Below are 26,468 nucleotides of genomic sequence, written 5' to 3' on the forward strand. Positions count from 1 at the left end.
ATGCCCCATAGCGATGCGCAGTCCTGTGTGTTGATAATCGCTGAGCGATCTGTGCTTAATGCAGGGACCCACCTGGGAATATGGTCCAGGGATCATTCCTGGATTGGCCCCTTCCACACCAGAAAAGTCCCTGCATTTTATGGCGTGGGAAGGAGGCGGAGAGTACTAACCCCGGGTTGCTGGACCTCGGTGCAGGCAGGTGATCCACACAGGCGGTGGGCGCGGATGACAGGTCAGACGGCGGCTGCAGATGACGCAGCTCACTGGCTTCAGTGAGGGCGCCGGTGAGCTGCGTCGTCTACATACGCTGCCTGTCCTGTCATCCTCACCCGCCGCCTGTATGGATCCCCGTCTGACAGCACGCTCTAAGGACCGTGAACCCGGGGGAGTACCCCTACCCCTTTCACACCTGCCAGGACCCCGTGTTGAACTCAGGAACAACCCTAGCAGGGTTTAAATCCCGGATACATTTTCCCGGGAATTTAGGCTGGTGTGAAAGGAATATAATCAATTCTAGTGTCATAGCAATCTTACATTTGTTATACAGTATTTTCTTCTCCTATTGCTTTTTCATATGGTTATTGTTTTAACTAAACCCCAGTGCCTACAGCCTGAAGTAATACCACAGACCATTTTGTTGGGTTTTCTTCAGGAGATATTGGGTCTGATTCAGTCCTGATCACTGCTGTGCAAATTCACACAATGGCAGACCATCGATAGACTGTGCATTCTTGTGGGCCGCAACACGCATGCGCAACGCCATCCTGGAATGAAATCCTGCTCCTTTTTAGTTTGCAATGTGATTGACATGAAGTCGGCATTTGGTGGTAACGGGAAGTTTAAAAATAAAAAACCCACAGGCATGCCAGAATAAATGCAGGCGGGACTAGGTAAAACGTAGGGGTGCACTAGCATTTTAAGGGAGGGTGTGTGACGTCAGCTCTGGCCTCCATCAGGCTGATTTCATCGCAAAGTCAGTCCAGGGCTACCCAGAGCCTGCGATCAGTAGTGACCGGTGGGGAAATCATTAGCGGTTTCACAAATGGTTTTGGACATCTAGTCGCACTGAGCACTTTAATTTGCAAGGCGGGATTTCAGTCTAGCGAGTCGACGTTTACCTGATCGCTGCAAATTCGCTGTCGTGCAATCAGATCTGAATCAGGCCCATTGCACAGTCAAGGGTGCCAATGAATGTTGACAAAACCTGTAACGAGAACACTTCCATCATAAAAATCCTCAGGCTTCTTACATATGTTGTGTAGTAGATACAGAGCGCCGTAAGCTCAGTACTAGAAAATAAACTGCCGGACACTTTTAAACCATTTTTATTTATGTAAGAAAAATTGAGTGACAATGAAACAATAAAAAAAATAAAAATAAAAACACTAACATATCCCGCTGCTGTGTACGTTCCCACAGTCTTTCTATTGTGACAGCAACAAGGTATGTGGACTTCAAAAGGGGAGAAAAAAAACTGTTTTGTCAAGTTTCCCACATTATAAAGCTGTGCTCACAGAGACCGCTTCACCCACACGATATCAGGAGACTGCACCATGATCAGTTGTAAATAAAGTTGAACCTGTCAAAGAGATTTAGAAATTGCAGATTAGTGTAAGACATTATCCTCACCGGTGTAGGTTACCCTGCTAGACATTCTGCTCACGAATCTATATTACTGCAAGACATTTACCGGTACTTGTGTATTATCACGGGGCCCGGCTACGCTACGTTGTCAGCGTAGCCCAATGGCTAGCTAGTGTAGCGAGAGTAGTGACTCCGCGGCAGCCCTGCGTAGTCACCGTACTGTCCCCGGTGTCCCTGGCAAGCCAAGTGAGCGCCTCCCACACTGCGCCGGTGCCCGCATGATCCCCCTCTCCGCTGGCGGGCGCCGGCAGAGGCGCTTGAGTGTCTCCGTAAGTATTGCAGCAGGGTACAGCAACCCTGCCGACCGGGTTCGGTAGCGCGTGTGTCTCCTACACAAAGGGGGGATGCGGCCGCAAGTGCGTCTCATGCACAATAAAAAAGAGGCATTTGCCAGTGTTACATACTGGCAAATGCCTCCATTTGAAACCCCCACTATCCACGCCAGCCCGAAGCGTGGCTAGGGGACGCATTACGCGTCCTCCCAACCTTTTCATACCCCCACTATCCACTTCGAGTTGATTTTATAAAGATTTTACCAAGCCCGAAGCGTGGTGAGCGTATGCGGATTACTTCACATATATCCCGCATCAGCTCGCCACGCTTCGGGCTAGGTGGCTCGCCATACTATATAAAATCAACTCCACGCCGACATGGATAGTGGGGGTATGAAAAGGTTGGGAGGACGCGCAACGGGTGCGCTCGCCACGCTTCTGGCCCAAATCGCATAATGTATGGAGGCCTTAACTGAACAGGACACTTGCAAGAATAAAACGTCACAGGTGAAGTTCCATTAGTGTCACACTTCCCTTTCTCTGACATGATAGGAAATACAAAGGAGGGGGAGGGGGGGTGTATACAGCATACACATTGCGAAAACAGTCTACAATGTAATCGAACTCCAGCAAGAGGTACTCCCCTATCCCTGGGGGCAAAGAGGAGTGCAGGAGCTTTTGGCTGAAATCACTCCAGGAGGAGGTGCAATCTGTATGCCCCGAATCCCACGCCATAACATATTAGTAGCCACTTTTCTAGAGGTTACCTCCCTTGTATTACTGCCGTGCAAGACTGATCCCCAACTGACCTGGGATCTGGAGCCTAACAAGCCAATGATCTCCATCAGGCGCAAGTGTTGCCTTCATCAGCAAAAGGAAGGAGGAGGCACCGCCAGTCATCCTATCAGACACTTACCTGACCGGACCGCCAGTACTGACCTTTGTTAGCAACCCTTGGGGGAAGTGGTGCTGCGAGAGGTGGTGCAGAGCATGGCACCTCATCATTATGTTCTGAACTAATGACAGTCCAGCAAAACGGTCTAAGAAAGGAGACCCTACATACCCCACAGGGCAGTGTCCCCCACATGGTGACACAGAAACCATATGACTAATTTGCAGCAATATCCGTTTCCGTCTAATTATTAACAGAATACTGAAGCACAAAATGAATGTGAAACCAAACTATAATAAAACAGAAGTACCAAGCTCTGATGTCAATGTAACGTACCTGCTGAGGAGCTGCGGAAGGCTGGAAATGATGGGTCCGTAGCCTGGGGCGTTGTCGTACAGTTCAAACAGGGGGGCTGCAACAAGTTTGTAGTTTTTTGGAACCGCAAACAATGCTAAAACAGAAAAAGGAGGCGGTTACTTAGAAAGTCCTCATCTACTAACTTAGCTAATGGAGACAATGATAGAAATGTAATAAAGAAAATAGATCAACGTCTAGAGCAGAGTACAAGAAGTTTGCTCTATACACACTGTAAGATTATCTGTCCAATATATCTGATTGGAGAAAAAAAAAAAATCTGGGAGCAAATGCTGAAAATAGGGAAAAAGCGTCATCAGGATAAATCGGTTAGAACATACAGATTTAACCAATTTGTCTGAGCTCCCATATATTCATTTCAACCATATTGGTCATTACTATGGTTCTAGCTTTACAGCTGACCTCAGATCCCCATATCTATTACAACCAATCGAGAATACTATAAGAGTTTAGTAAAACTACCCCCAATAACCCCCCCCCCCCCCCCCAAAAAAAAACCCAGCTGATAACACCATGGCCATCTTAACAGCACTCTGGGCCCCTGGGGTGTGCATGGAGTGAGGCCCCAACCTACACAATCTCACCTCTCCTCACTGATAATGCCGGGACGTGATTATGTCACACCCTCCGACATTCAGTGCGACCAATCGAGGGGAGGGGCTTTGGCGGGGGGCAGAGGATGGATGGATGCCTGCCAGCAATGAAGGGACATTCGTAAGCAACATTTTTTTAAAATTTGCTCTGCCTTAGGCTGTTCTGTGGCCCCGGCATACCTCCCAACATGACCCTCTCCAGGAGGGATGCATTGCTCCGTTTCTGGACTTCCATCTGAATGTATGATTACCATCAACTGTGTGGAAACACCCGTCTTATAAATGACCCTGTATAAAACAGGTGATGGCAATCATACATTCAGATGGAAGGCCAGAAACAGGTCATGTTGGGAGGTGTGTAGTAGCTTACCCAGTCTAGTGGAACAGCTGGCACTGGATAACACTGGCTGAGTACGCATGAAAACGAATGATGCGACTTGATACTATTAACCTGCATTTATAATGGCAGCAAATGCAAAATACAGGAAATGTTGTACGAGCAATACATGAGACACTAGATCAGCCATACGAAAGGTGAATGCTTATGTTATTATGCCAGCCGTTCCAATGAATGCATTTATTATGCCCAACCGTAAACTGCAACATATATATTTTGCAGCTAACAATCTGTGCCGCTACCACCCTATATGCTGCCATTTAATACTCCTCCCCAATATATAACAAACCTTTCTCCTGAAGCTGCACCAAAAATAGTTTCTTGTGTTCTTTGGGCTTTGTAATGTGAGCAGGAATGTAGGGATACTGGAAAAAAAAAAAGCACAAATAAATGGAGTTGACCAGCACACACACGTTTACCTGAATGTGGATGATTGGCCCACCAAGGCCTATTCAATTATCCCCATTAAGTCAGCATTATCACAGATGTCACAGGCATGCAAGAATCCCTGATAAACAGCCATCCCTGACCCGTTTTCAACAGATAACATGGGTCGAGGAACTTATCCCGAATTCCATGTGTTATCCGCCGATAATGGGTCATTTTTCACACGGTAAAAGCAGGCTGTAATTGCATAGCTCCATAGTACTATTGGGGTAAAGAGCATGTTGTACCGCTTGGTAAATGAATACACAAAATGGGATATCCTCGTAAGCTTTTGTTTACCACATTAACGTGAAAGCTGATTGGGCAAAACCTAAAGGGCTCATTTGCCGCATGTCATCTATACAGCTTGGTAGTGTTCGCGCTAGGCTGTTTTAGCGGGGTGCCACGCCATGCCCGATTTTTAAAGGGCAAAACACGGCCTGCCCGTTTTGTGGCACCCTGCTAAAAGAACTTAGCCTGTCCGTCCCCGCTGCGGGCTTCTGCACGCACCGCAAGAGACTTTGCCGGCTGGGGGTGGACTCACCCACATTCGTGACATTGCCAGGCAGGCCCGCCCATATTCGTGAAATTGCTGGGTGGGCCCGCCCACATTTTTTGCCATCAGCGGGCGGACACGACCATATTCGTGGCGTCAGCGGGCGGGCCGCCCACCTTTGTAATGGCGGCGGGCGGGCCCGCTCCCATCCGTGACGTCGACGGGCCTGCCCCGCCACGTCACGCCCATATTCGTGCCGTCAGCGGGCGGGCCGCCCACATTTGTGACAGCGGCGGACGGGCCCGCTCCCATTCGTGACGTCGGCGGGCCTGCCCCACCGCGTTCAAAGTGCCCCATTTTCCCCCAGCACCTTGTTTTTTTTTTAAAGATTACATTTTTATTAGAATTTCCAAATTGTAAATGGGAGGGGGTACAGAAAAGAAGTAGGGAGGGGAAGGGGAGAAGGGAAACATACATACAGGTAATTTGGAGACAAGCTTGGTACTTTTAAACACCAACCTGCGGGGGTTCAAAGTTTGGCCTCCACCAGTTGCCGATGCAGTCATCAATTACCCAGTCCTGCTGCACCCCATCCTGACGGCCAAGGATCTAGAAAACAAATAGTACTTTAGACATTTTCAGTCACTTATTGGGCTGGGCACAGCCCAGTAACTTGAGAAAGGACATCTCGCCTTCTACCGACAAACTGTGGCCCTTCAGCTGTTGTGAAACTACACATCCCAGCATGCCTCGCCATAGTTTTAACATTCCCCAATAGCAAACCTGTGGCAAGGCATGATGGGACTTGTAGTTTCTCAACAGCTCCATGGCCATAGTTTGGCAATGCCGGGCCTAAAGCCACCTATATTCTCACAACACGTCTCTCTCCAAGGCTTACATAGACCCCTGGAGACCAAATAATGCAGATTATTTCAGTAGATTAAATAGTGAACACCTTCAACCTGATAAAACGAACAATAACCAAAATTTTTTGATCAAACAGATCATGAAAACCACTTATTAAGAGGAGGTGAATGCCCCTCCCACCCAGAAGAACAGAATAAAGTTACATACTTCAGTCATGAGGCGCTTTAAGCCTTCCACCTCATCCTCTCCTGGACTGAGTTCCCCACCAGGCCTGGGCAAGAGACACAAAACAATTCATGATAAAAGCTCGATAACTGAGAATAACACTTTTTTTTTTTTTTTATGCAGGTGTTTTGTCAAAATACGGAAACTTTAATGTCGATGTTAGGCGCGGTTATGCAATGTAGCACGGATTTTGTATTTAGTAATCCGGTAAAATAAATCAGTCCGCAGACTTCGTGTTCATTTGAATCAAAGGCAAGTGCAGCGACAACAGCAATGATATTTCACAGCTAGTTAGGTTCAGCAGACAATCGAGTGTGTCCCAACTCACAGCTTGAAAAACGTGGTCCCCAGTTGCAGTAAAAGCACATGGGGTAATCGGTGCTCATGTACAATCAGAACCCCTTCCACGGTGCGCCTCATTCCAATCTTCTCAAACTCTTCCCGCATCCTCTGGAATCGAGCTGCCACGGAACTGTCCTTCTCATACAGAGGCTCCTTGGTACCAAATGTGTAGTTTGTCAGAGGATACCTGGAAATACAACAGTGGCATATAAATGACCATGCCAGAACAGTAAGGCCCCCAAGAATAACCAGAAAGGACGGAAGGTAAATGTTGTAGGTGGAGAATTGGAACTTACAATTCAGTGGTTCACAAAATAGGCCCTCAAGATAACTGAAACTGTCCAGATAATAAGGATATCCATGCTTAAGCACAGATAAGTACGTCAAATTGACTGAACTTCTAATTAACCTTTGCTCAAGCATGGATATCCTAAACACCTGGACTGTTAGGACTCCTTGAAGATGAAGGGCAGGCTGTAATGTCACCCCATTTTGACGGACTTGCGAGATGCCGGACGAACTTTTTTTTTTTTTTTTTTAAGGGACAGTAAATTTTAAGGCAAGATTTTGCCATATAAGTGATTGCCCCTTTAAAATAAATGTCAGTTCAGCCAGCATCCTGCACAGCTATCAAATCTCGGGCATCATTACACTCAGCCTCAACGCCATATAAAAAAAATATAGGTACTTGTTTCCTAGCACGGCGCCCCGATTTTGATTGTATTATAACTTATACAATCGCATTGCATGCAATATAGCGGCATGCGATGCGATCCGAACTTTAATTGTACAAGTACCCTGATGGGTGCTTTTAATGTTAAATGCACCCCTATTGGCAACGCCACCCCGAAGCTTGGAGAGCGCAGCGAGCCCGCGAGGGGCGGCGGTACGCATCCTCCGACCTTTTCATACCCCCACTATCCACGTCGGCGTGGAGTTGACTTTAGATAGTGTGGGGAGCGCGGCGAGCCCCGCGCGGGGACACGGATTACTTTACATGTATTGCGCGTTCCCTCGCCAGGCATCGGGCTCGTATTCCGCGTGCGCTTGCCACGCTTCGGGCTCGGTGGCTTGCTGCACTATTTAAAATCAACTCCACGCCGAAATGGATAGTGGGGGTATGAAAAGGTCGGAGGACGCGTACCGCCACCCCTCGCGGGTTCCCTGCGCTCGCCACACTTCGGGTTGGCGTTGATAGTGGTGGGGGTGGCGTTGACAATGGGGGTGCATTTAACATTGTAAGCACCCGTCAGGGTGCTAGTACAATTAAAAATCGCATTGCATACCATTTGCTGGCATGCAATGCTATGCGATATTTCATTGTACAAGCACTCCTGTTAAATTAGCATGAATATCGCACACCACTAAGTATGCTATGCGATGGGCGCCGTGTAGGGTGGCCAATCCCGGGATCGGGATCGGCGGGATCCGGCCCTAAAAAGTCCGGGATTTCAATCCCGGATTGGAGTATCCAATCCCGGGATTTCGGTATTAGACTGCGCATGCACAGTCTAATACCGGGCAGCGTCTGAGCACTCGCTCAGACACTGCCCAGTGCCCGGCTGTTCCAGACCCCTGCGTGCGGCCTGCGCAGCGTGACGGTCACGCTGCGCAGGCCACGCACGCTGCCCACACTACTGTTAGTGACGCTCCTCCTGGCCGCCCGCCCCCCACCTCTCCTCCTGCGCCGGCCAGCCCGCCCCTTCACCGACGCCGGTCCTGCGCCTTCCTTCCGCTGCAGTGCACAGCTGATGAGGAGGTGCACGAGCCCGACGGCACCGTGCACCTCAGAACCCTCTCCACTCCCGGCCGCCCATGTAAGTAAATCTGCGGGACGGCTGGTGTGGGGGTGGGTATCGGGTACACACCAGCAAACTAAGGATGCCGATCCCGGGAATCCCGGGATTGAGCATTTTTCAATCCCGGATCCCGGGATTGAAAAAATGCCCCGGGATTGGCATCCCTAGCGCCGTGCTAGGAAACATGTACCAAAACATATATAAATGAAGAGAAAAGTCTTAATCTGGGCTCACTCTAGACGATAGGTCAACAGACCCAGTGGATCAGACTGACATATTGGTCACTGGTCTAGTGTGTACCTGCTATGTCACTAATGATGTGCAACACCCTCTGTTAAACCTGCATCGCCAAAGCAGCATTGTTTCCCACCTGTCACCATCGGTAAGTGCGTATGAACATGCTGATGCTGGATCCTATCGATAACTATCTCGCTAGGTACCCAGCTTCAGAAAGATGAAGACTAAAACAAGTTACAAATCAGACAGAAATTGCCAACACTAAACAAAATATACATATATTAACAGGCGTTGGATGTGAAAATGGAATTAAGGTATTTATTTATTAACAGTTATTTATATAGAGCACACATATTCCACAGCGCTTTACAGAGAATTCCCTACTACATATACACGCACATTCATTCATTCTAGGGTTAATATTATTGGGAACCAATTAACCCACATGTATATTTTTAGATTGTGGGAAGAAACCGGAGTACCCAGAGGAAACCCACGCAAGCACAGGGAGAATATATAGAAACTCCGCACAGTTAGGGCCATGGTGGGAATAGAACCCATGACCTCAGTGCTGTGAGGCAGTAATGCTAACCATTACACCATCCGTACTGCCCCGTATATATAACACATGGTGGGGATAGAACCCATGACCTCAGTGCTGTGAGGCAGTAATACTATAACCATTACACCGTCCGTACTGCCCTGTATATATAACACATGGTGGGAATAGAACCCATGACCTCAGTGCTGTGAGGCAGTAATGTAACCATTACACCATCCGTACTGCCCCGTATATATAACACATGGTATGGATAGAACCCATGGCCTCAGCGCTGTGAGGAAGTAATGTAACCATTACACCATCTGTACTGCCCTGTATATATAACACATGGTGGGAATAGAACCCATGACCTCAGCGCTGTGAGGCAGTAATGTAACCATTACACCATCCGTACTGCCCTGTATATATAACACATGGTGGGAATAGAACCCATGACCTCAGCGCTGTGAGGCAGTAATGCTAACCATTACACCGTCCGTACTGCCCCGTATATATAACACATGGTGGGAATAGAACCCATGACCTCAGCGCTGTGAGGCAGTAATATAACCATTACACCATCCGTACTGCCCCGTATATATAACACATGGTGGGGATAGAACCCATGACCTCAGCACTGTGAGGCAGTAATATAACCATTACACCATCCGTACTGCCCGGTATATATAACACATGGGCCCTTATTCAGATCTGATCGCAGTACTAATTTGTTCTCAAAATGAGCAAAACCATGTGCACTGCAGGTGGGGCACATGTGACATGTGCAGAGAGTGTTAGATTTGGGTGGGGTGTGTTGAAACTGAAATCTAAATAACTGCAGTGTAAAAATAATGCAGCCAGTATTTACCCTGCACAGAAACAAAATAACACACAAATCTAACTCTCTCTGCACATGTTACATCTACCCCACCTGCAGTGCACATGGCTTTGCCCATTTTGAGAACAAATTTGTATTGCGATCAGATCTGAATAAGGGCAATGGTGGGAATAGAACCCATGACCTCAGTGCTGTGAGGTAGTAATGCTAACCATTACACCATCCGTACTGCCCCGTATATATAACACATGGTGGGAATAGAACCCATGACCTCAGCGCTGTGAGGCAGTAATGTAACCATTACACCATCCGTGCTGCCCTGTATATATAACACATGGTGGGAATAGAACCCATGACCTCAGCACTGTGAGGCAGTAATGTAACCATTACACCATCGTACTGCCCCGTATATATAACACATGGTGGGGATAGAACCCATGACCTCAGTGCTGTGAGGCAGTAATATAACCATTACACCATCCGTACTGCCCCGTATATATAACACATGGTGGGAATAGAACCCATGACCTCAGCGCTGTAAAGCAGTAATGCTAACCATTACACCATCCGTGCTGCCCCGTGTATTTATAACACATGGTGGGAATAGAACCCATGACCTCATTGCTGTGAGGCAGTAATGCTAACCATTACACTATCTGTGCTGCCTTAATGCAGTATGTCCTATAATAGTGAGCAGCTATATAGGCTGATCTCTTAAATGCATAATCAATTAGACGTTTTTTTATAGAAAAAAATTGAACGCAGCTCTGCAAGCTCCCGATTTCCGCTGCATTTCATTGAAAAATAAACAGTGTCCATGTCGAACGATGTTGACATAGACACCCCAAAATAATATTAAAAACTCATGTCTACCTTTTCACCAGGTGGACCTAATACAAAACTGATAATGCTGGTGAAAAATGGCAAACCGGAGATAATGCTGAAGGATGGAATTGCTAGGTACATGCAGTTATGCATCCTGAATGTCCAGGGAAGCCATAAAGTCCCCTGGTACCAATGTCAGAACAATGGAAAAGTGTTTCCATTGGACACCAGAGCACAAACCTGTTGAGAGCCCTGTGGTTGAGTATGGGTCGAAGAAATCCACTTGGTTTGCGTACCCGGTACAGCGCGGACAAAAACCCTGTCCATTGTTAAAGTAACGTAACTGGTATTATTACTCCTTTATGTAGAAGAACATGAATGGCCTGTTGCAGAGCCAATGCCCTGAGAGGATCTGATGGAGGGGTTGTACAACAAATGTGAAGCGGAGGACATATCTGAAAGGTATCTGTGAGAGACCGCTTCCTGCCCCCAGGTGTCTGTGGTAATGACACCAGGGCTCTGCAAAGTGATGAATTCGGCATCTCCCAGGAGCAGGCCCGGTCCGTCAGGCAGAAGGTTTATCGTCCAGTTTTGAAGCCAGACATCTGGCATCCCAAAATGTCTTAGTTCTTGGCTTACCCCTATTGAAACAGGACTGATTGGGAAAAACCTGTAACATTACCTAGAGTTGCCCATACAAGGAGCGATGTACGGGTGCGATGCAAGCTCCCACGCACATACCGTCACACAGCATATGAAGTATTCCTGTACATTTTGAACTAGATTACATTGCATCTAATTCAAAATACACAGTGCTTTAGTCCATCACATGCATTTTGAAGTAGATGCGATGCCATCTAGTTTAAAATGCACAGTGCGCTCCAGACAGTGTATGTGCACTTAGAGGCTAGAAGGACCTAAAAAGGAAGATGCCTTGGTCTTAGACGCTGCAGCCTAAGGCTGGGAGGCTGTTTTGGAAGCTGCTACAGTGGCTACCATTTTGTCTAGCCCAAAGCCAAACAAAATCTCTCCTTTAAAAAGGCACAGACAAGCATTCGACTAAATGAGTCATTACCAGAGACAAAGAAGCCACCCATGGTAGGACAGGTGCTGGAATCACTGTATTAAGTGACGGTGCTGCATAACGCCACAGAGACCATCTTGCACAAAAAAAACTGCAATTCTAACTTGACCAAGCAGGTTCGGCAAGAAGCCAGTACAGGAGCCCCAGGCTCCATCTTGTCCTTAGAGGCCTTGCCTTTGGACATAGTTAAGCACCCCTGCAGATTGCAACTCATATGCAAATGTGATACCCTATACAAGTAAAGGGTGTCACAACTGCTAACACCAGGTATAGGGAATAAGAGGTGAAAAACAGGGACTACAATAATTACAGCAGAGTTTGAACACAAACAGCAGAAGCTAGCAAAAGGTCACATAGAACCCCCCACAGGTGGGCACCACATCCCTCCCCTCTTCCACAGGTGGGCACCAGATCCCTCCCCTCTTCCACAGGTGGGCACCAGATCCCTCCCCTCTTCCACAGGTGGGGACCAGATCCCTCCCCTCTTCCACAGGTGGGGACCAGATCCCTCCCCTCTTCCACAGGTGGGGACCAGATCCCTCCCCTCTTCCACAGGTGGGGACCAGATCCCTCCCCTCTTCCACAGGTGGGGACCAGATCCCTCCCCTCTTCCACAGGTGGGGACCAGATCCCTCCCCTCTTCCACAGGTGGGGACCAGATCCCTCCCCTCTTCCACAGGTGGGGACCAGATCCCTCCCCTCCTCTACAGATAGGCACCAGATCCCCCCCCCCCCCTCCTCTACAGGTGGGCACCAGACCCCTCCCCCTTCCACAAGTGGGGACCAGATCCCTCCCCTCCTCTACAGATGGGCACCAGACCCCTCCCCCTTCCACAAGTGGGGACCAGATCCCTCCCCTCCTCTACAGATGGGCACCAGACCCCTCCCCTACAGGCGGGCACCAGATTCCCCCCCCCTCCTCTACAGGTGGGCACCAGACCCCTCCCCCCTTCCACAAGTGGGGACCAGACCCCTCCCCTCCTCTACAGATGGGCACCAGACCCCTCCCCTCCTCTACAGATGGGCACCAGACCCCTCCCCTCCTCTACAGATGGGCACCAGGCCCCTCCCCTCCTCTACAGATGGGCACCAGGCCCCTCCCCTCCTCTACAGATGGGCACCAGACCCCTCCCCTCCAGGCGGGCACCAGACCCCTCCCCTCCAGGCGGGCACCAGACCCCTCCCCTCCAGGCGGGCACCAGACCCCTCCCCTCCAGGCGGGCACCAGACCCCTCCCCCCTTCCATAAGCGGGCACCAGATCCCTCTCCGCTACCAGCGGGCATCAGGGTGCCTGCACAGCGGCCGGCCGGCATAACGTGTGCATATATATATATATATATATATATATATATATATATATATATATATATATATATATATATATATATATATATATATATACATACATACATACACACACACACACACACACACACACACACACACACACACAATATGACTGTAATACGGGGCTCACAGGTTGATGGTCCTCTCCAGCGTCAGGGGCTTGGTCTGCTGCAGGTACTTGTTGCCGAACTGGTTGACCCCCCGCGGCCAGCCGGTCTGTGAGCGGTTGGGCGGAATCACCGACATCCTGGGCGCTGCTGGCAGCCGCTGTCGCACGGGGTCGGGTGTCACTGGCGCCGGATCTCTCCCGGTCTCCGAGCGCTCAGCGTACGAAACAATGGTGCGGCGGATGTACACACGCGTCACTTCCGGGCGCCGGGGAGAGAGAGGAGGCCCCGGAGACCGAGACGTCACAGCGCGGCGACTCTGGGGGGAACTCTAATTGTCTAGTAATTAGTAGTAGCGGACACACGCGGCGTCTGTAGTTCGGGAATGAGCGCAAAGCGGCAGACGCGGCGCCCGGGGGGGCTGAGGACCGGGTTAGACGGCAAGAAGAGCCGGCTGGAGACGAAGGTGAAGGTGCAGCTGGCGGAGGCCCTGCTGGATAAGGCGGTGGGAGCGGAGGCGAGGGGAGCCTGGGAGAGGAAGGAGGCTGCCAGCTGCGGTGAGTGGGCACAGGACATACACAGATGTATCAAGCTCCAGAAAGTGATAAAGTGGAGTGTGATAAACAACCAGCCAATCAGCTCCTAACTGCCATGCAACAGGCTGGGTTTGGAAAAATGACAGGTAGGATCTGATTGGCTGGTTGTTTATCACATACGATCGCATTGAAAGTTGACAGATCATACATGCAGCACATATGAACCGAGGGCCGACCTCTTGAACATCTTAACGACCGTCATCACGAAGTGCGATGATCCACCGAAACCGTGCGGATCGGCTAGACATCGTTCAGGTGTATGGCCACACACCAGGACGACCCGCTCACGATGCACATCGTGAGCGGGTCGTCAGTGTCTCGTCCAACCCGCTCACGGTGACGCGGGGGGGCACGACCCGCTCACGATGTGCACCGTGAGCAGGTCCGATCCGATGGCGACCCGCACCCGGCTGTATGGTCGTCATTCAGATCCTACCTGCAGCAGGTAGGATCTCAATAACGACCGACCCGCGGGACCACGCATCGGTTTGGTATCGGTCCACACCAGGACAGAAAAGGGCCCAATCACCACACAATCTACATCCAATTGGGCGGAATTGGATCTAGATTGAGGGGATCGGGCCCTAGTCGTCCTGGTGTGTACCCAGCATTAGTGTTACTGCAATCATTTATGGCTCTTAATCTAATACATAGACCTGGCAAACAAATATTCGTTATGCAATTTTAAAATGTTAGCAAGAGATGAAACATTTAGTGCAGTGCGCTTATTCAGTGAAGAGGCATATTTTTATTTTTTAACAGTAACATTTTAGACCTGATGTTATGTTAGTGCTACATCGAGTATAAAATGTTGTCCTTAAAAATGTAAATATGCCCCCCTCACTAGTCTGCACCTGAACATATATTTTGTATGCTGGCAGTGATCCTGCCCTGTAGTGATATACCCTGAGCCAGGGACCGGCCCAAGCTTATTTCTTTTTTGGGTAAGCACAAGCATAGATTTGAGCACCCCCAACTGTGGCTGTGGGTCAGGGGAAGAATTAATTGGCTCACTCATATAAAGCAATATAGACATGTAGTAGAAAAGGCATAATCTGGAAACAGGGACAACTACACTACTGACCTCTCGATACCCATCACTATGGACCCCCTCTGTACTCACCACTACACTACTGACCCCACCGCATTACGGACTCCTCCATACCACCTCTATACACTACAGACTTCTCTAATGGGGAGGAGTCCCTGACCGGTCTCCTGGAGAATTTGCAGACACGCTTCACATTAACATGCAGTTGGGAAAGTCTGCTACTTGCACCTTGCAGAGAATGACGGCTAAGCTCCTCTGCCTTCAGTCCTGCCGCTGCAGCAACAGATTCTGTGGCAATGCAAAAAGAGAAATAGTGGCTCCCAGTCTTGCTGCACACATCTCCTGCATCTTCCAGCTAGCAGCACCAGGAAATGCCAGCTATAGCTGAATCAGCAGCGTCTTCCGGAGATTAAAGTGAGGGATAAGGTAGGCCGGCCGAGTGACTATGGAACCAGTTAAGGGGAGATCGGACCGGCCCACCAGCAACCCTCATCCCCCGGGTGCTGGGCAGCAGCGGTCCAGCTGAAATAACTGAGAGACACACTCAGCAGAGGGGATCAGCATTGTGTCAGCACAGCAGGGGCACCTGGAAGAACTGAGAGCGGCTGTCTGCTATTGCAGTTGCCCCTCGCAGTGCTGACAAACCACTAGGGCTGCCGACCTCTGTGTCTGCCACACTCCCTCTCAGCTGGTGCATCCATCCTGCTCTGCCATGTTCCTGGTATCCTGCCTCCCCCCCCCGCCGAAGTTGCTGTGCTGCCGGGGAAGCGACGGGCATCGCTGGGCTTCCCTGTGCACACCGTCGGGGCAGGCACCAGGCTCTTTTAGCGGGGCAGGGTGCATTTTGCCCTTTAAAAACGGGCAGGGCGCAGCGCCCCGCTAAAACAGCTTAGCGGGAACACTACTTTTAATAAGCACAATTGAGTGTTTCACATTTGGGATTCAATTACAGTAACTGCAAGTTCACTCATGGTGTGAGGAACTGCAGCTGTATGGTGTACTTAGGGTACTACTGGACTCTAAAGCAGCCCATACACGTCCCGATGGGGGCGTGCGTTGTGGGCTTCAATAGCAGGGATCACATTGCATTGCCTGTGCATGCGTTATGCATGCAATGCGATGCAATGTGATGCAAGCACATACTTTTTGTACTGTGAGATGAGGTGCCGCGGGAGCGCACACCTCAAAGCACAGAACGCACATCCCGGCATTGCAGCGTGTATGGGCTGCTTTAGTCCGGAGTGAGGTCTGGCTGCAATATTACTGTTGCCAGTGTTTCTACGCCATTGCCCCCTTCACAGCTAATTGGATTGACCCAAAATGTTGATAATTTGTCTGTATAACTGTAGCTGTTAACATATTGTGTGTATCCTACCCCAGCCACCGGGTTCCAACCAAAGATTCATGTAATAAGCATAAAAATCAGTTGTGAAACAAGTTACATTTCCCAATTATTATTACCAATGGTTGTTAATCTGTATTGTGCATATTGTGTGTGTGTGTTAATGTTACTGTGTTCTCCTCAGGCCCTGTTATCCTGGATTGTGTGCCTTTCCAGCATGGTGTAATCCATTCCTTCATTCAAAACAAAAGTCATTTCCTGGAGGAGCTGTTTCTAGAATTAACGATCTTGGACTTCAATGACAAATCCAATGATCTGTACAAGTTTTCTCAGGTGCAGTAATCCACGGGTGCTAATAGGGATTCCGCAGGACTGAGGGTAGTTTAGTGATACCGCCTTCGTTTTTAATCTAAAATACTGAAATATATAAAGCACTACATTCCCCCAAAACTATTCATTCTAATATGCTGCGGACATCCACACTTTACAATGTGTAGCAAATTTGCAGTCAATGACCTACTTGGACCTGTTGGAAGGCTAATGATACTGATGCGTTTGCATAATGTAGTGTCATATGGTTGGATAACTGCTGCCCCCATTTGGCCAGACCTAGTATTACAGTATCTTTTTTTTTTTTTGTTAAACAGTTATTACTGTATGTGTTTTTGTTATACAGTGTAACGTGGGGTGGCCACTTGCACAAAGTAACTGCTGACTAATCTGACAATAGTACATACATGAGTCATACACACGATCTTGTGTATATATATATATATACACATTAAATAATCTTTCTTCCTATCTGGACGTTGTGTGCTCAGAGTATCAGGTCGGTATATATGTTATCAGATCTGTTCACACTGCGCATGATTGAGAAATCTTTCAGAAATATCAGAATAATACACTTATGCGATCGGATTTGATGCAACATCGAAGTGCGATGTCCATCGAATCCAATTAGAGTTGGGCAAAACGGTTAACTAAAAAGAGCTGGGATCAAGTGAGCAATCTGTAAAAAAAATCCAGATCTTTTAGAGGGGGTAAATTTGATAAAAGGGGTAGTTTGATAATAACAAAGCATAATTTGTTTTACAATAATTTATTGCAATAAACAGTAAAATCAACTTTTTTTTTTAACTTATTTTAATTTTTTAAACCGTGAGCTGAACAAATAAGAACATACATGACCAAGTAAAACGCTGATCGATGGCTGGGTGCAGAATTGCCATTGATGGCGTCTGCACTGATGGCCATCCCTAGCAGCAGCCTTGTTATTATAAAGATACCTATACCGCTGATCTTGTTGTGCAAAAAGGTGTAAGGTAGGATCATCTCCACCTTAGTGATCATTCGGTATGCATAGTTCCACTTTAGTGTATTTCAATGGAAAATTCTCCAAAACTCAATGTGACCCTCAGCATCTTCTTGTAGCTTTCACCTTCTGTCCAACAACACTCTCTCCTTTGGTGGCATTTTTCCAGTCCTGTCCTCAGGTACTTTGTGACTCCAGTTTGGGTCATTTTGATGACTCTTACTCTCGGGACCTCAGTATGCCCTGGCTGTCTGGCTGGCCAGTTCGAATTTGGTGGTAGATGCACAATAAGCTCCACGGTGATAGTGGTGGCCAAATTTTTTCCTAAATATGCTGGCACTCTCACGGTGTTCATACTAGCACTGGAAAATTAGATGATTCGCTTCTTCAATATAAAGTCCCATACACACTGGGTGATTTTGAACTGAAAGCGGCTCTGTTTTTGTCTTTTGAGCTGTTCAGTGTGTACCAGGCAGTTATGAGCACCGATGCGCGATACCACATAATCGCTGGCGGCCGCCGTTAATCGGGTGTTGTTACCAGCAGATGAGTGATGGGGTGGGCGTCTTTCCATAGCGTCATGCTATGCAAAGTCGTCCACCCCTGGGAAAATCGCTCAGTGTGTATAACCGATTTTCCCCATCATAGATGTGCATACATGCTAGGCAAAATTGCCCACTGTGTATGGACCTTCACTCATGGGAGGAGTGGTCTCTCATTCCAAAAAACTTCCACCCTTCAGTTTGCAAGTGGGGACTTTCCGCAGGGGGATCTCATGGACCTCCTCAACCTGTCCACCAGTAGCATTGTTGAATTGTCATTTGTTTCCCCCTGTTCATTAAATGGTCAGTCAGTGCACCTCTAAAACACAATTTATTTGGACAGGTGCTGTGGAAGGCAGGAAAGTGAGTGCGGCTAAGAATATAGGATCTGTTATTTTGTTGGGAAGGTGGGGGCGCTGCATGTGACAGACCGTATTGGTGTATCAATAAGTCAATGGGAAATACAGAAAGTTACAGAGTGTGTGTGATAAAATAGGACACAATCCTGTCAGGTCAATCTAGTGCAGGTAATCTTCAAACACACCTTTATGAAATGAAGTTACTTATCCAGTAGCCCCTCTAAAGTGCAGGATGTTTTCTGCTGTGTCCCAATATTCTGTGATTTTTGTTTTACAGTCAGGTGATTTGAAAAGCTGCAGAGGACCTCACATTTCTGCATTAAGGTGAGCTGACTTTAACTGGTACATAACCCTTAGTCCTACTGTAACCTGAACCTACCCTAATATATCTCCGCTCCAGCACCTAGACCCTTCTTTTACCTCCATAGCTCATATCTGCACCCACTGCTCTTATGACACATTCCTTTAGCTGCCTCATTTCTGTCGTCCTCTCTGTTAAAGGAGGGTTCTATTTGAGGATTTCCGCCAGTGGCTCTCGGAGGTGACCGGTGTTCCGTTGGAGGAGACTGTAGATTTATCTTGCTCCGACTATAGGGAGACAGGTGAGCATCAGACCCTTAAGCATTCAGTACTGTGTCAGAGCCCATGCAGACTTCTTTTGCTTAAAATGTTAAAACAGGAAGTCTCCTACTTTGTGGAAGTCTTAGGGCAGTATTCAATGAGTTTTATGGCGATGTGCAGCGAATCCTGTTTAGGATTCGCTGCACAGTCCCCGTGTTCCGGAGCCTCGCTGTCCCCGTATTCAACGTCGCAGGGGCTCGCTGCCCCTGACGGCGATTCTTAACCCCACAGGGAGCAGGGGGACGGTGGCTGGCAGGGAGATGGAAGTCTCCCTGTCTGCCCCAGAATGTATGTGGGGGGGAGGAGGGCTCCCCGGGACCCAGGCAGCACAAGCTGCCCCCCCCCCCCCCCCGGGAGAGCTAGCAGGGGATCGACTAGCACTTTTCCCGATCGTGCATATGTAATGATCGGGAGCAGTGAATATATGAATATATAATGAGCGGCTCCCAGCCCCCTGCTGGCCAATGTGTATAAAAAAAGTAAAAAATTTTTTTTTAAATATATATTCAGTATATATATATATATATATATAGACAGACAAGAGACAGGCAGCGGCACTCCAAGGATTTTTCAAGTGTTATATTTCAAAAGGTCAGGAACCAACGTTTCGGGGTATCGAATCACCCCTTTGTCAAGGTACAAGTGAAGACCTTGACAAAGGGGTGATTCGATACCCCGAAACGTTGGTTCCTGACCTTTTGAAATATAACACTTGAAAAATCCTTGGAGTGCCGCTGCCTGTCTCTTGTCTGTCTACAATTTGTTTCCAGAAGGCACCCAGGTATTTGCCCCCCCAGAGTTGGAGTGCCAGTCCGCCCTCTACAAATATATATATATATATATATATTTTGCAGTAAGCACATGAATAAAATAGCATGCCCCTTCACATAATAAAATTCCTGATTTTTGACACCTCATTTAAAAAAAAAAAAAAACCTTCAATGTAAAAGTTCACATTCCTCGTCACCATAAAAAGATAGCGATTGCTGCACGGCCATAATAACCTTGAAATGTATTCACCATCTGGTCATTGATTAGGGTGATTCACTTTTTTAGTCAAAAAATCTCCTTACAGCACGAAAATAGCACAAATTAGCCGTAGAACATGGCGAATCAGCCTCATTGAATACTGCCCTTAGGTTATGTGACATCTGGCAATACTATCTAGTACTGGCCGGTCCTTTTCTCTGACATCAAATCTGGGGGCTCTGGAACATGGGTTTATTGTGGGGATGTTTGAGCTTGCACCGAATTAGACTGGGGTAGTACAGGATAACTTCTAGAGAGCAGAACCTCTATGTACTTCGTGGTTGCATTGTTTTAGTGTCCATGGAAGCGGGGCTGTTTTTAGTAGGGCTCAGTCTTCCTGGGCGTACAATACATGCTGTTTTCAGATGCCCTGTTTTGGGACTTCTTGCGATGCTTCTGAATAAATATCTGGCTCTGTTTTCTGGAACCTAGGTTTGCTCTACACCAGGGGTCCGCTCTTGAGCTGCACACACACAGTGAGATCTTGTGTCCGATTTTGACTAGTCAAAATGAAATGGACATCGAACGGTTTTCAGCCTCATTCGATGATGATTCGATTCCGATGCGCGCTCCCGTTTAGTGTAAAACAGCGCAGGCAAGACTATATACAGGACAGATCGAACGCGTTTTGCTTGCCGTTCAATTCGCACCGTGTATATACAGCATTAAAGTACATCTTAGCCATTGATTTGGCTGCTAGGTGCGGTGCGCTGAATCCGTTTGCGTTCCAGCCTCTCACAATTGTTGTCTCCTCTTCCTCCACTATGAGCTTATGTTCTCTGCGTGCTAAGTATTGTGCAGTATTAGCAGTCCAGGGGTTCTGGCCCCCATTGAGTTATTGGGTGTCCACATTAAATTCAGCATCAGGACTGTGGCTCTGGTTGAGCACAGAGGTGCCAGGTTTAGGGATACAGGTTACCTAACCTGCCCCTAATAGGAACAACCCCTTAGTAAATATCTAAGAATGTGTAGCAAGTGCTAATTGTCAGACATTAGGTTAGCACAGATCGCCGGCCTGACTTACATACGGCTGTAGTTGCCCCGTATGTACGAGCCTTTATAACATGGGTCGAATTGCAAGGGAGCAGTTCTGAATCAGGCCCTATGCATGATAGGTATCCGGACAATGGGGTAGACAGCAAGAAGGTCGACAGTCAAAAGGTCGACATGGAGTTTTTCACTTTTTTGGGTGCCGACAGGCGGTATTTCATGCCCTACCATCCACTACAGTGGGAGAATATAATGGTATGCAGAGTGTAGCGAGGCACCGTGCGCGAAGCATAGCGTGTGTAGCGAGCCATGCGAGGGGATGCGGTGCTACGTTTTTCAGTGTCCATGTCGGTGTTGACATTCGGAACAAAAAAATGTGAAAAACACCATGTCGACTTAATAGTTTTGTCGACCTTTTTGAATGTCCACCTTTTTGCTGTCTACCCTTTGTCCCACACCCGATAATAATAACAGTATCGATATAGTTCATATCACTTCATATCACTTAAAAATAACGCATAGTGCGTACCCAGCTTAAAGCTTCTATTTCCCGAATCATCTGGATTATGTAGCTCCAGCTACGCCATCTGTTCAATTCGTTTTTTGCTTCTATTTCCCGAATCATCTGGATTATGTAGCTCCAGCTACGCCATCTGTTCAATTCGTTTTTTGCTTCTATTTCCCGAATCATCTGGATTATGTAGCTCCAGCTACGCCATCTGTTCAATTCGTTTTTTGCTTCTGTAGAGACCGCGCTCTAGAAACAAGAAAAATCTAAACGATTTCTATGAAACTGCAGGTGCCAGATATTCCAGAAAAATAGTCTAGTTTTTTTTTTTTTCTGGAGGCTCTTCATTACTGGAAACCTTTTTTACCATAGCGTTTCTCACTCTACATAGATGTGTTGCTGTGTCATGACGATGAGCTGGAAGGCAGAAGGTTTGCTTTTATATATTATATGGTTCCTGAATGGACGAAGGCAGACGGGGGGACTCTTGACCTATACAGCACTGATGGTAAGTCCTATTAGAACTGTTAATTCTGTTTAATCAATATGGCCGTCCAAATTATTTTGTTGTAATCACTAGATTAAAACTACTAATTATTTTATATAGGAGCGATTCATAAAATAAAATCCGTCTCTGTATCTATCTCTGCAAAAACATTTGTAACCCCTGAAGAAAAGGCGTTGAGCCTTGAAACGTTGGCAACGCCAATTCAAATTGTCTGTCCTTTATGATGTCACATGGAGTGCTGAGGTCATTTGCAGGAGTGCATTTTACGTGAACTAATCCCTCATTAACAACATCTCAATCCTTTTGATGTTTCTTAATGTGCTGATATTTTACGGGATGGCGCCAAGTTAGAGCCCGTGATGGTGCCAGGGCACTGCAGATAGCTGCCATACCAGAAATTTACATCTGTCATTTTGAGGCAGGTATTAGTGGTAGGTTTAATCAATGCTGTAGAAATATATATATATATATATATATATATATATATATATATATATATATATATATATATATATATATATATCCACTCTGTACATTCCTTTCCTTTTTTTACAGAACGGGGAGACCCTGGATCTATTGCAAAGTCTCTTGTCCCATCACGGAACACACTAGTTTTCTTTGAAGTCTCTCCAGTTTCTTTCCATCAGGTGATACTATGTTCAGGGCAATTTGCAATGTTATGGGTGAGGGGAGGGGGGGGTGGGGTGGGGTGTCTTAGAACGCACACCCTATCTATATGAGGTGCTATTATATAGATATTTTAAGTCTGCAAAAAAACACATGGTGCAGATGCACACTCCACATTATTCATCAGAATTCCAGGGTCTTAGTATATGAATTGGCCAAATAATAGTTGCCCACCAACCAGCATCAAGATGGCCTTGTTATCTCTGATGGGTCCTTAATACTAAGTTTGGATCAGGTGTGCAGGACCCCAACAAAAAGATGACAGAAGCCAGTCACCCCAGGGTCGCACACAAGTGAAAAGCTAAAGTGTTAATAGGAAGGAAGCGGAAGCTACGGATGGGGCCACTCCCACGGTTGCCACCAGACCGCCATCAACAGGTTTCTGGCGGATGGCGATCCGGAGGACGGGGACAGGACATGGATGCGGCAGCGTCTCGCATGCTCGCGTGTCCATTGCCGAGAATCGGGCACGCTAGCACCATTGTGGCGCAAGGTGGCGCAGTGTTACACAGCTGAAAGTGTTAGAAAGTATAATATTAGTGAAAAAAATCTAGTGCTGGGCGTTCTCGTGGTAATGAGGCCCTGACGCGAGTGCGGAGGCCGGGAGCTGACACCATTGGATGTCGGCTGCCTGCCCATTTCTGTCCCAGCGTGCACACATATGTAAGTGACTCGAAAGTGGTCGGCGAAAGATGGGAACACACACTGCGAGTGGGTTGGTGGGGGGGGGTTGTAACTGCAATTTTAGGAATCAACCAGAATACCCCCCCCCCCCCCCAAATCTGCAGGTCCCATCTTTTGTGGGTATCATGGCAGCATGTTCTGTTTATATAACTGGATCCCATGTTATATTGCATATGACGAGGCTCTTGGTTTTTACATTTCTATTTTGCCTAATTTATTGCGTATTCCAACCTCTTTTTGTAGGTTTCAGAGATCCTGAGTCCAGACAAACTTCGCCTGTCAGTAAGCGGATGGTTTCACGGGCCAACCTTGGAAAGACCGCCGCGCACTGTGCACCCCGGGCCTGTCCGCAGCCCCCACGTACACCATGATGTATGACAATACTCTGGGTTCTATACAGTTATATAATTGTATCACTAGTGAATTATCCTCCGCTTTTTCCCTTTCTGTCTGATTCTGCAGTTACATAGAACCTGTGTAATTGTGTCACTAGTGGATTATCTGATGCCTTATCCCAGGCTGTCAGATTCTGCAATTATGTAGAAACTGTAATTATGGGGCAGATGTATTAAGCTCGGTGAAGTAATAAGGTGTCAAGTTTTCTCTTTCAATGGTCCTGGTGACACAGCTTCACATTGGGATGTAGGAGGGTCCGCAGGAGCCAGGCACCTATCCTAAAGCTTTTGGAGGGTAGGCTCCTCCCCTACTGCATCCCAGATTCTTCAGTTCGTGTTAGGTGCCCACTGGAGTGGGTGCTATTCTAAAGGGCTGCCGAAGGAGTAGAGTTAGTTAGGGTTTTTATTATTTTATTAACTTCTACACTAGCTAGGTAGGCACAGTGTGAGGATTCTCATTAGTGAATCCTCACACTGCTAGCGCAGCAGGAGCTGACAGAAGCGCGTCCTGTCAGCTCACTGTGCACGAGGGAGACGCTGTCTGGCCTCCATGTGCAGCGCTTACAGCTTCTTTTAAGAAGCTGCCTGGGCTCCGGAGCGCTCTGAAACCGGCTTCACGCTAGGTGGGGATCATGGGGGACAGGCGCTCCGTGATGGCGGCGGCCATTTTCTGCGGAGCTTACACACTGAGCTCCTGATATGAGAGTACAGCAGTGTTGTTACAGGCATGTTCCGAGTGGTCCCCAGCTGAGGGGGAGATACTGGAACTAGGAGATCCTACAATGGGAGCGGCTGTCTGGGGGTAGTTGGCGCCAAAAGTCACAGACCCCGCAGCAGCAGGGACTTGGTCCCTTCCCTCACTCTGTTTTGGCGCCATTCAGAACGCTTGCAGCGGAGCTGAGCTGGCTTACAGATCCTGACAGAGTGATTGGATTTCCTGGGCATCGCTTTCCCCAATCTGAAGACTACAGAAAGCTAAGTGAACTGAATATATTGGTTCTGTATATAATGTCTGTACATTTAATGCTGTGACTGTGTTAATTGAGAACATCATGTCTGAGCAACAGTCTGTGGTTTTGGGGGAGGGAGCCTTTAATGCATTGAGCGCTTGCAGTGGTTGTACACTGAGACTTGTCCCTGAGCAGATAAGGGGGGCTTATGTATTTATTGCGCTGCTGTGAAACCCATGGGGAGTGAACCCCAGAGGGAAGTGCATCGGAGCTTGCGTGGGCTAAGCCCTGGGCAGGTCTGAAAATGCTTTGGTGCATTACTGGACAGGCAGAGTGATGGCTGGTAACTTCCCTAGACCATTGCCATTCTCTCAGCAGTCCTAGCTCTTTGCCTCGGACCCAGACAGATCCTGACTTATTACAGGTCATGCAGGATACTGCTATGGGAATCAGCAGGTTTAAATTACTTGTTGGACAAGTTTTATGGTTATTCTGTGGGGACCCCTAAAAGGTCTTATTCAGTGCCATTATTAGCTGCTGATGAGGAAGGAGAGTACACAGACATACCAATCAGGGTGATGTTTCTGAAGAGTCCTCAGCCTCAGGGGTAGAGGATTTTATTACTGCTGTTAAACAGGCATTAAATTTGTCTGTGAAGGATAAACTCCTGCAAAGGTTGTTTTTATGAGACAGCGTAAAGAAACTTATATCTCCCTGCAAAGGGGCCTGGAAAACCCCTGATAAAAGGCTTCAGATACCTAAAAGATTTCTAAGCCTGTACCCCATGCCTGAGGCGCATGCTGACCTCTGGGAAAAAGTCCCTGTGGTAGATGCTTCTGTGGCACGTGTATCAAAGCCACAGGTGGAGCCACTGTGCTACCAGTACAAGGGGTAGCAGCGTTTAAGAACCCGTAGACAAAAAGCTGGAGGGTAACCTCAAGGCAATATTTGAAGGGGTGGGATACACCCTACGCCCTCTGATTGCTTCAGCCTGGGTCTCTAAGGCCATGATCGTGTGGGACAGAAATTTGTGCACTATTTTACACGCTGACCCTTGTGTGTTATTGCTTGCAGAGAAGCTTAAAAGCGGCTGCAGAGCATGTATTGTAGTCTGAGAGGAAGCTCTCAAAATGGCTGCCAGAGTTTCCACAGTGTCTGTAAATGCCAGAAGAGTGCTCTGGCTTAAGGCTTGGGAGGCAGATAATGTGTCTAAGAAAGCCTAAGAGGCATTAGCTTTTAAAGGAAAGCTGTTAGTTGCTTCTGAACTGGAACAGATTATTAAGCAGGCCACAGGTGGCAAAAGTATTTTCCTGCCAGTCCCTGCAGACATCAAGGTTTTCTGCTTTCAGGCCGGCCATGCGGCCCTCCCCTAGAGGAGGTGCGTCCTTTCGAGGGCAGCCCTTCAGGGGAAAGGTTTCAGTCCTCCAGGGGCAAGGCCCAAAAGTCTAAATTTGGTTCCTTTCATAAGAAACCAAACACAAAAGGAGAGGACAAACCCTCTGCATGACTGTCAAGGTTTTTGCCCGGCGGTGGTCAAGATGGGGGGACATCTGACACTGTTCAAAGACGCATGGGCATTGTTAGAC

The 26,468-nt window shown here is 47.8% G+C and overlaps 2 protein-coding genes across 3 annotated transcripts in view; one reads left to right on the forward strand and one right to left on the reverse strand.

The window, feature by feature from the left end:
• Positions 1 to 1,309: 1,309 nt before the first annotated feature.
• On the reverse strand, positions 1,310 to 13,587 carry NUDT21 (nudix hydrolase 21). Its single transcript, XM_083164258.1, has 7 exons — positions 13,332 to 13,587; positions 6,516 to 6,716; positions 6,170 to 6,233; positions 5,615 to 5,704; positions 4,463 to 4,538; positions 3,145 to 3,259; positions 1,310 to 1,579 (listed from the first exon to the last, which is right to left on the reverse strand). Exons 1-7 carry the CDS (start codon positions 13,445 to 13,447, stop codon positions 1,558 to 1,560), a joined length of 684 nt encoding a protein of 227 aa, XP_083020384.1. The 5' UTR covers positions 13,448 to 13,587; the 3' UTR covers positions 1,310 to 1,557.
• The window catches only part of OGFOD1 (2-oxoglutarate and iron dependent oxygenase domain containing 1), a 31,076-nt gene continuing 18,169 nt past the window's right edge, over positions 13,562 to 26,468 (forward strand). Inside the window, exons 1-7 of one of the 2 annotated variants that reach the window (XR_014465437.1) lie at positions 13,562 to 13,865; positions 16,482 to 16,630; positions 18,788 to 18,834; positions 19,012 to 19,112; positions 22,050 to 22,166; positions 22,722 to 22,813; positions 23,781 to 23,909. Coding sequence is in view for 1 of the 2 variants with exons in the window: in XM_083164257.1 (XP_083020383.1) it covers positions 13,694 to 13,865; positions 16,482 to 16,630; positions 18,788 to 18,834; positions 19,012 to 19,112; positions 22,050 to 22,166; positions 22,722 to 22,813; positions 23,781 to 23,909 (807 nt within the window). In the remaining variant the exon portion in view is untranslated. The remainder of the gene's footprint in view (positions 13,866 to 16,481; positions 16,631 to 18,787; positions 18,835 to 19,011; positions 19,113 to 22,049; positions 22,167 to 22,721; positions 22,814 to 23,780; positions 23,910 to 26,468) is intronic. The other variant, XM_083164257.1, reaches the window with a different exon arrangement.

This window comes from Crinia signifera, chromosome 11, assembly GCF_055691185.1.
Source record: "Crinia signifera chromosome 11, ASM5569118v1, whole genome shotgun sequence".
Classification (NCBI taxonomy): Eukaryota; Metazoa; Chordata; class Amphibia; order Anura; family Myobatrachidae; genus Crinia; species Crinia signifera.

Bases quoted from the DNA above. Each gene is read 5' to 3' on its own strand.
- NUDT21 (XM_083164258.1), bottom strand. From the start codon at position 13,447: ATGTCGGTGATTCCGCCCAACCGCTCACAGACCGGCTGGCCGCGGGGG. The intron at 5,705-6,169 runs GTATGTAACTTT...TTTGTTTTCTAG, and splicing joins TAAAGCGCCTCATGACTGAA to ATCCTTGGCCGTCAGGATGG. The intron at 1,580-3,144 runs GTACGTTACATT...TCTCTTTGACAG, and splicing joins CTTCCGCAGCTCCTCAGCAG to GTTCAACTTTATTTACAACT.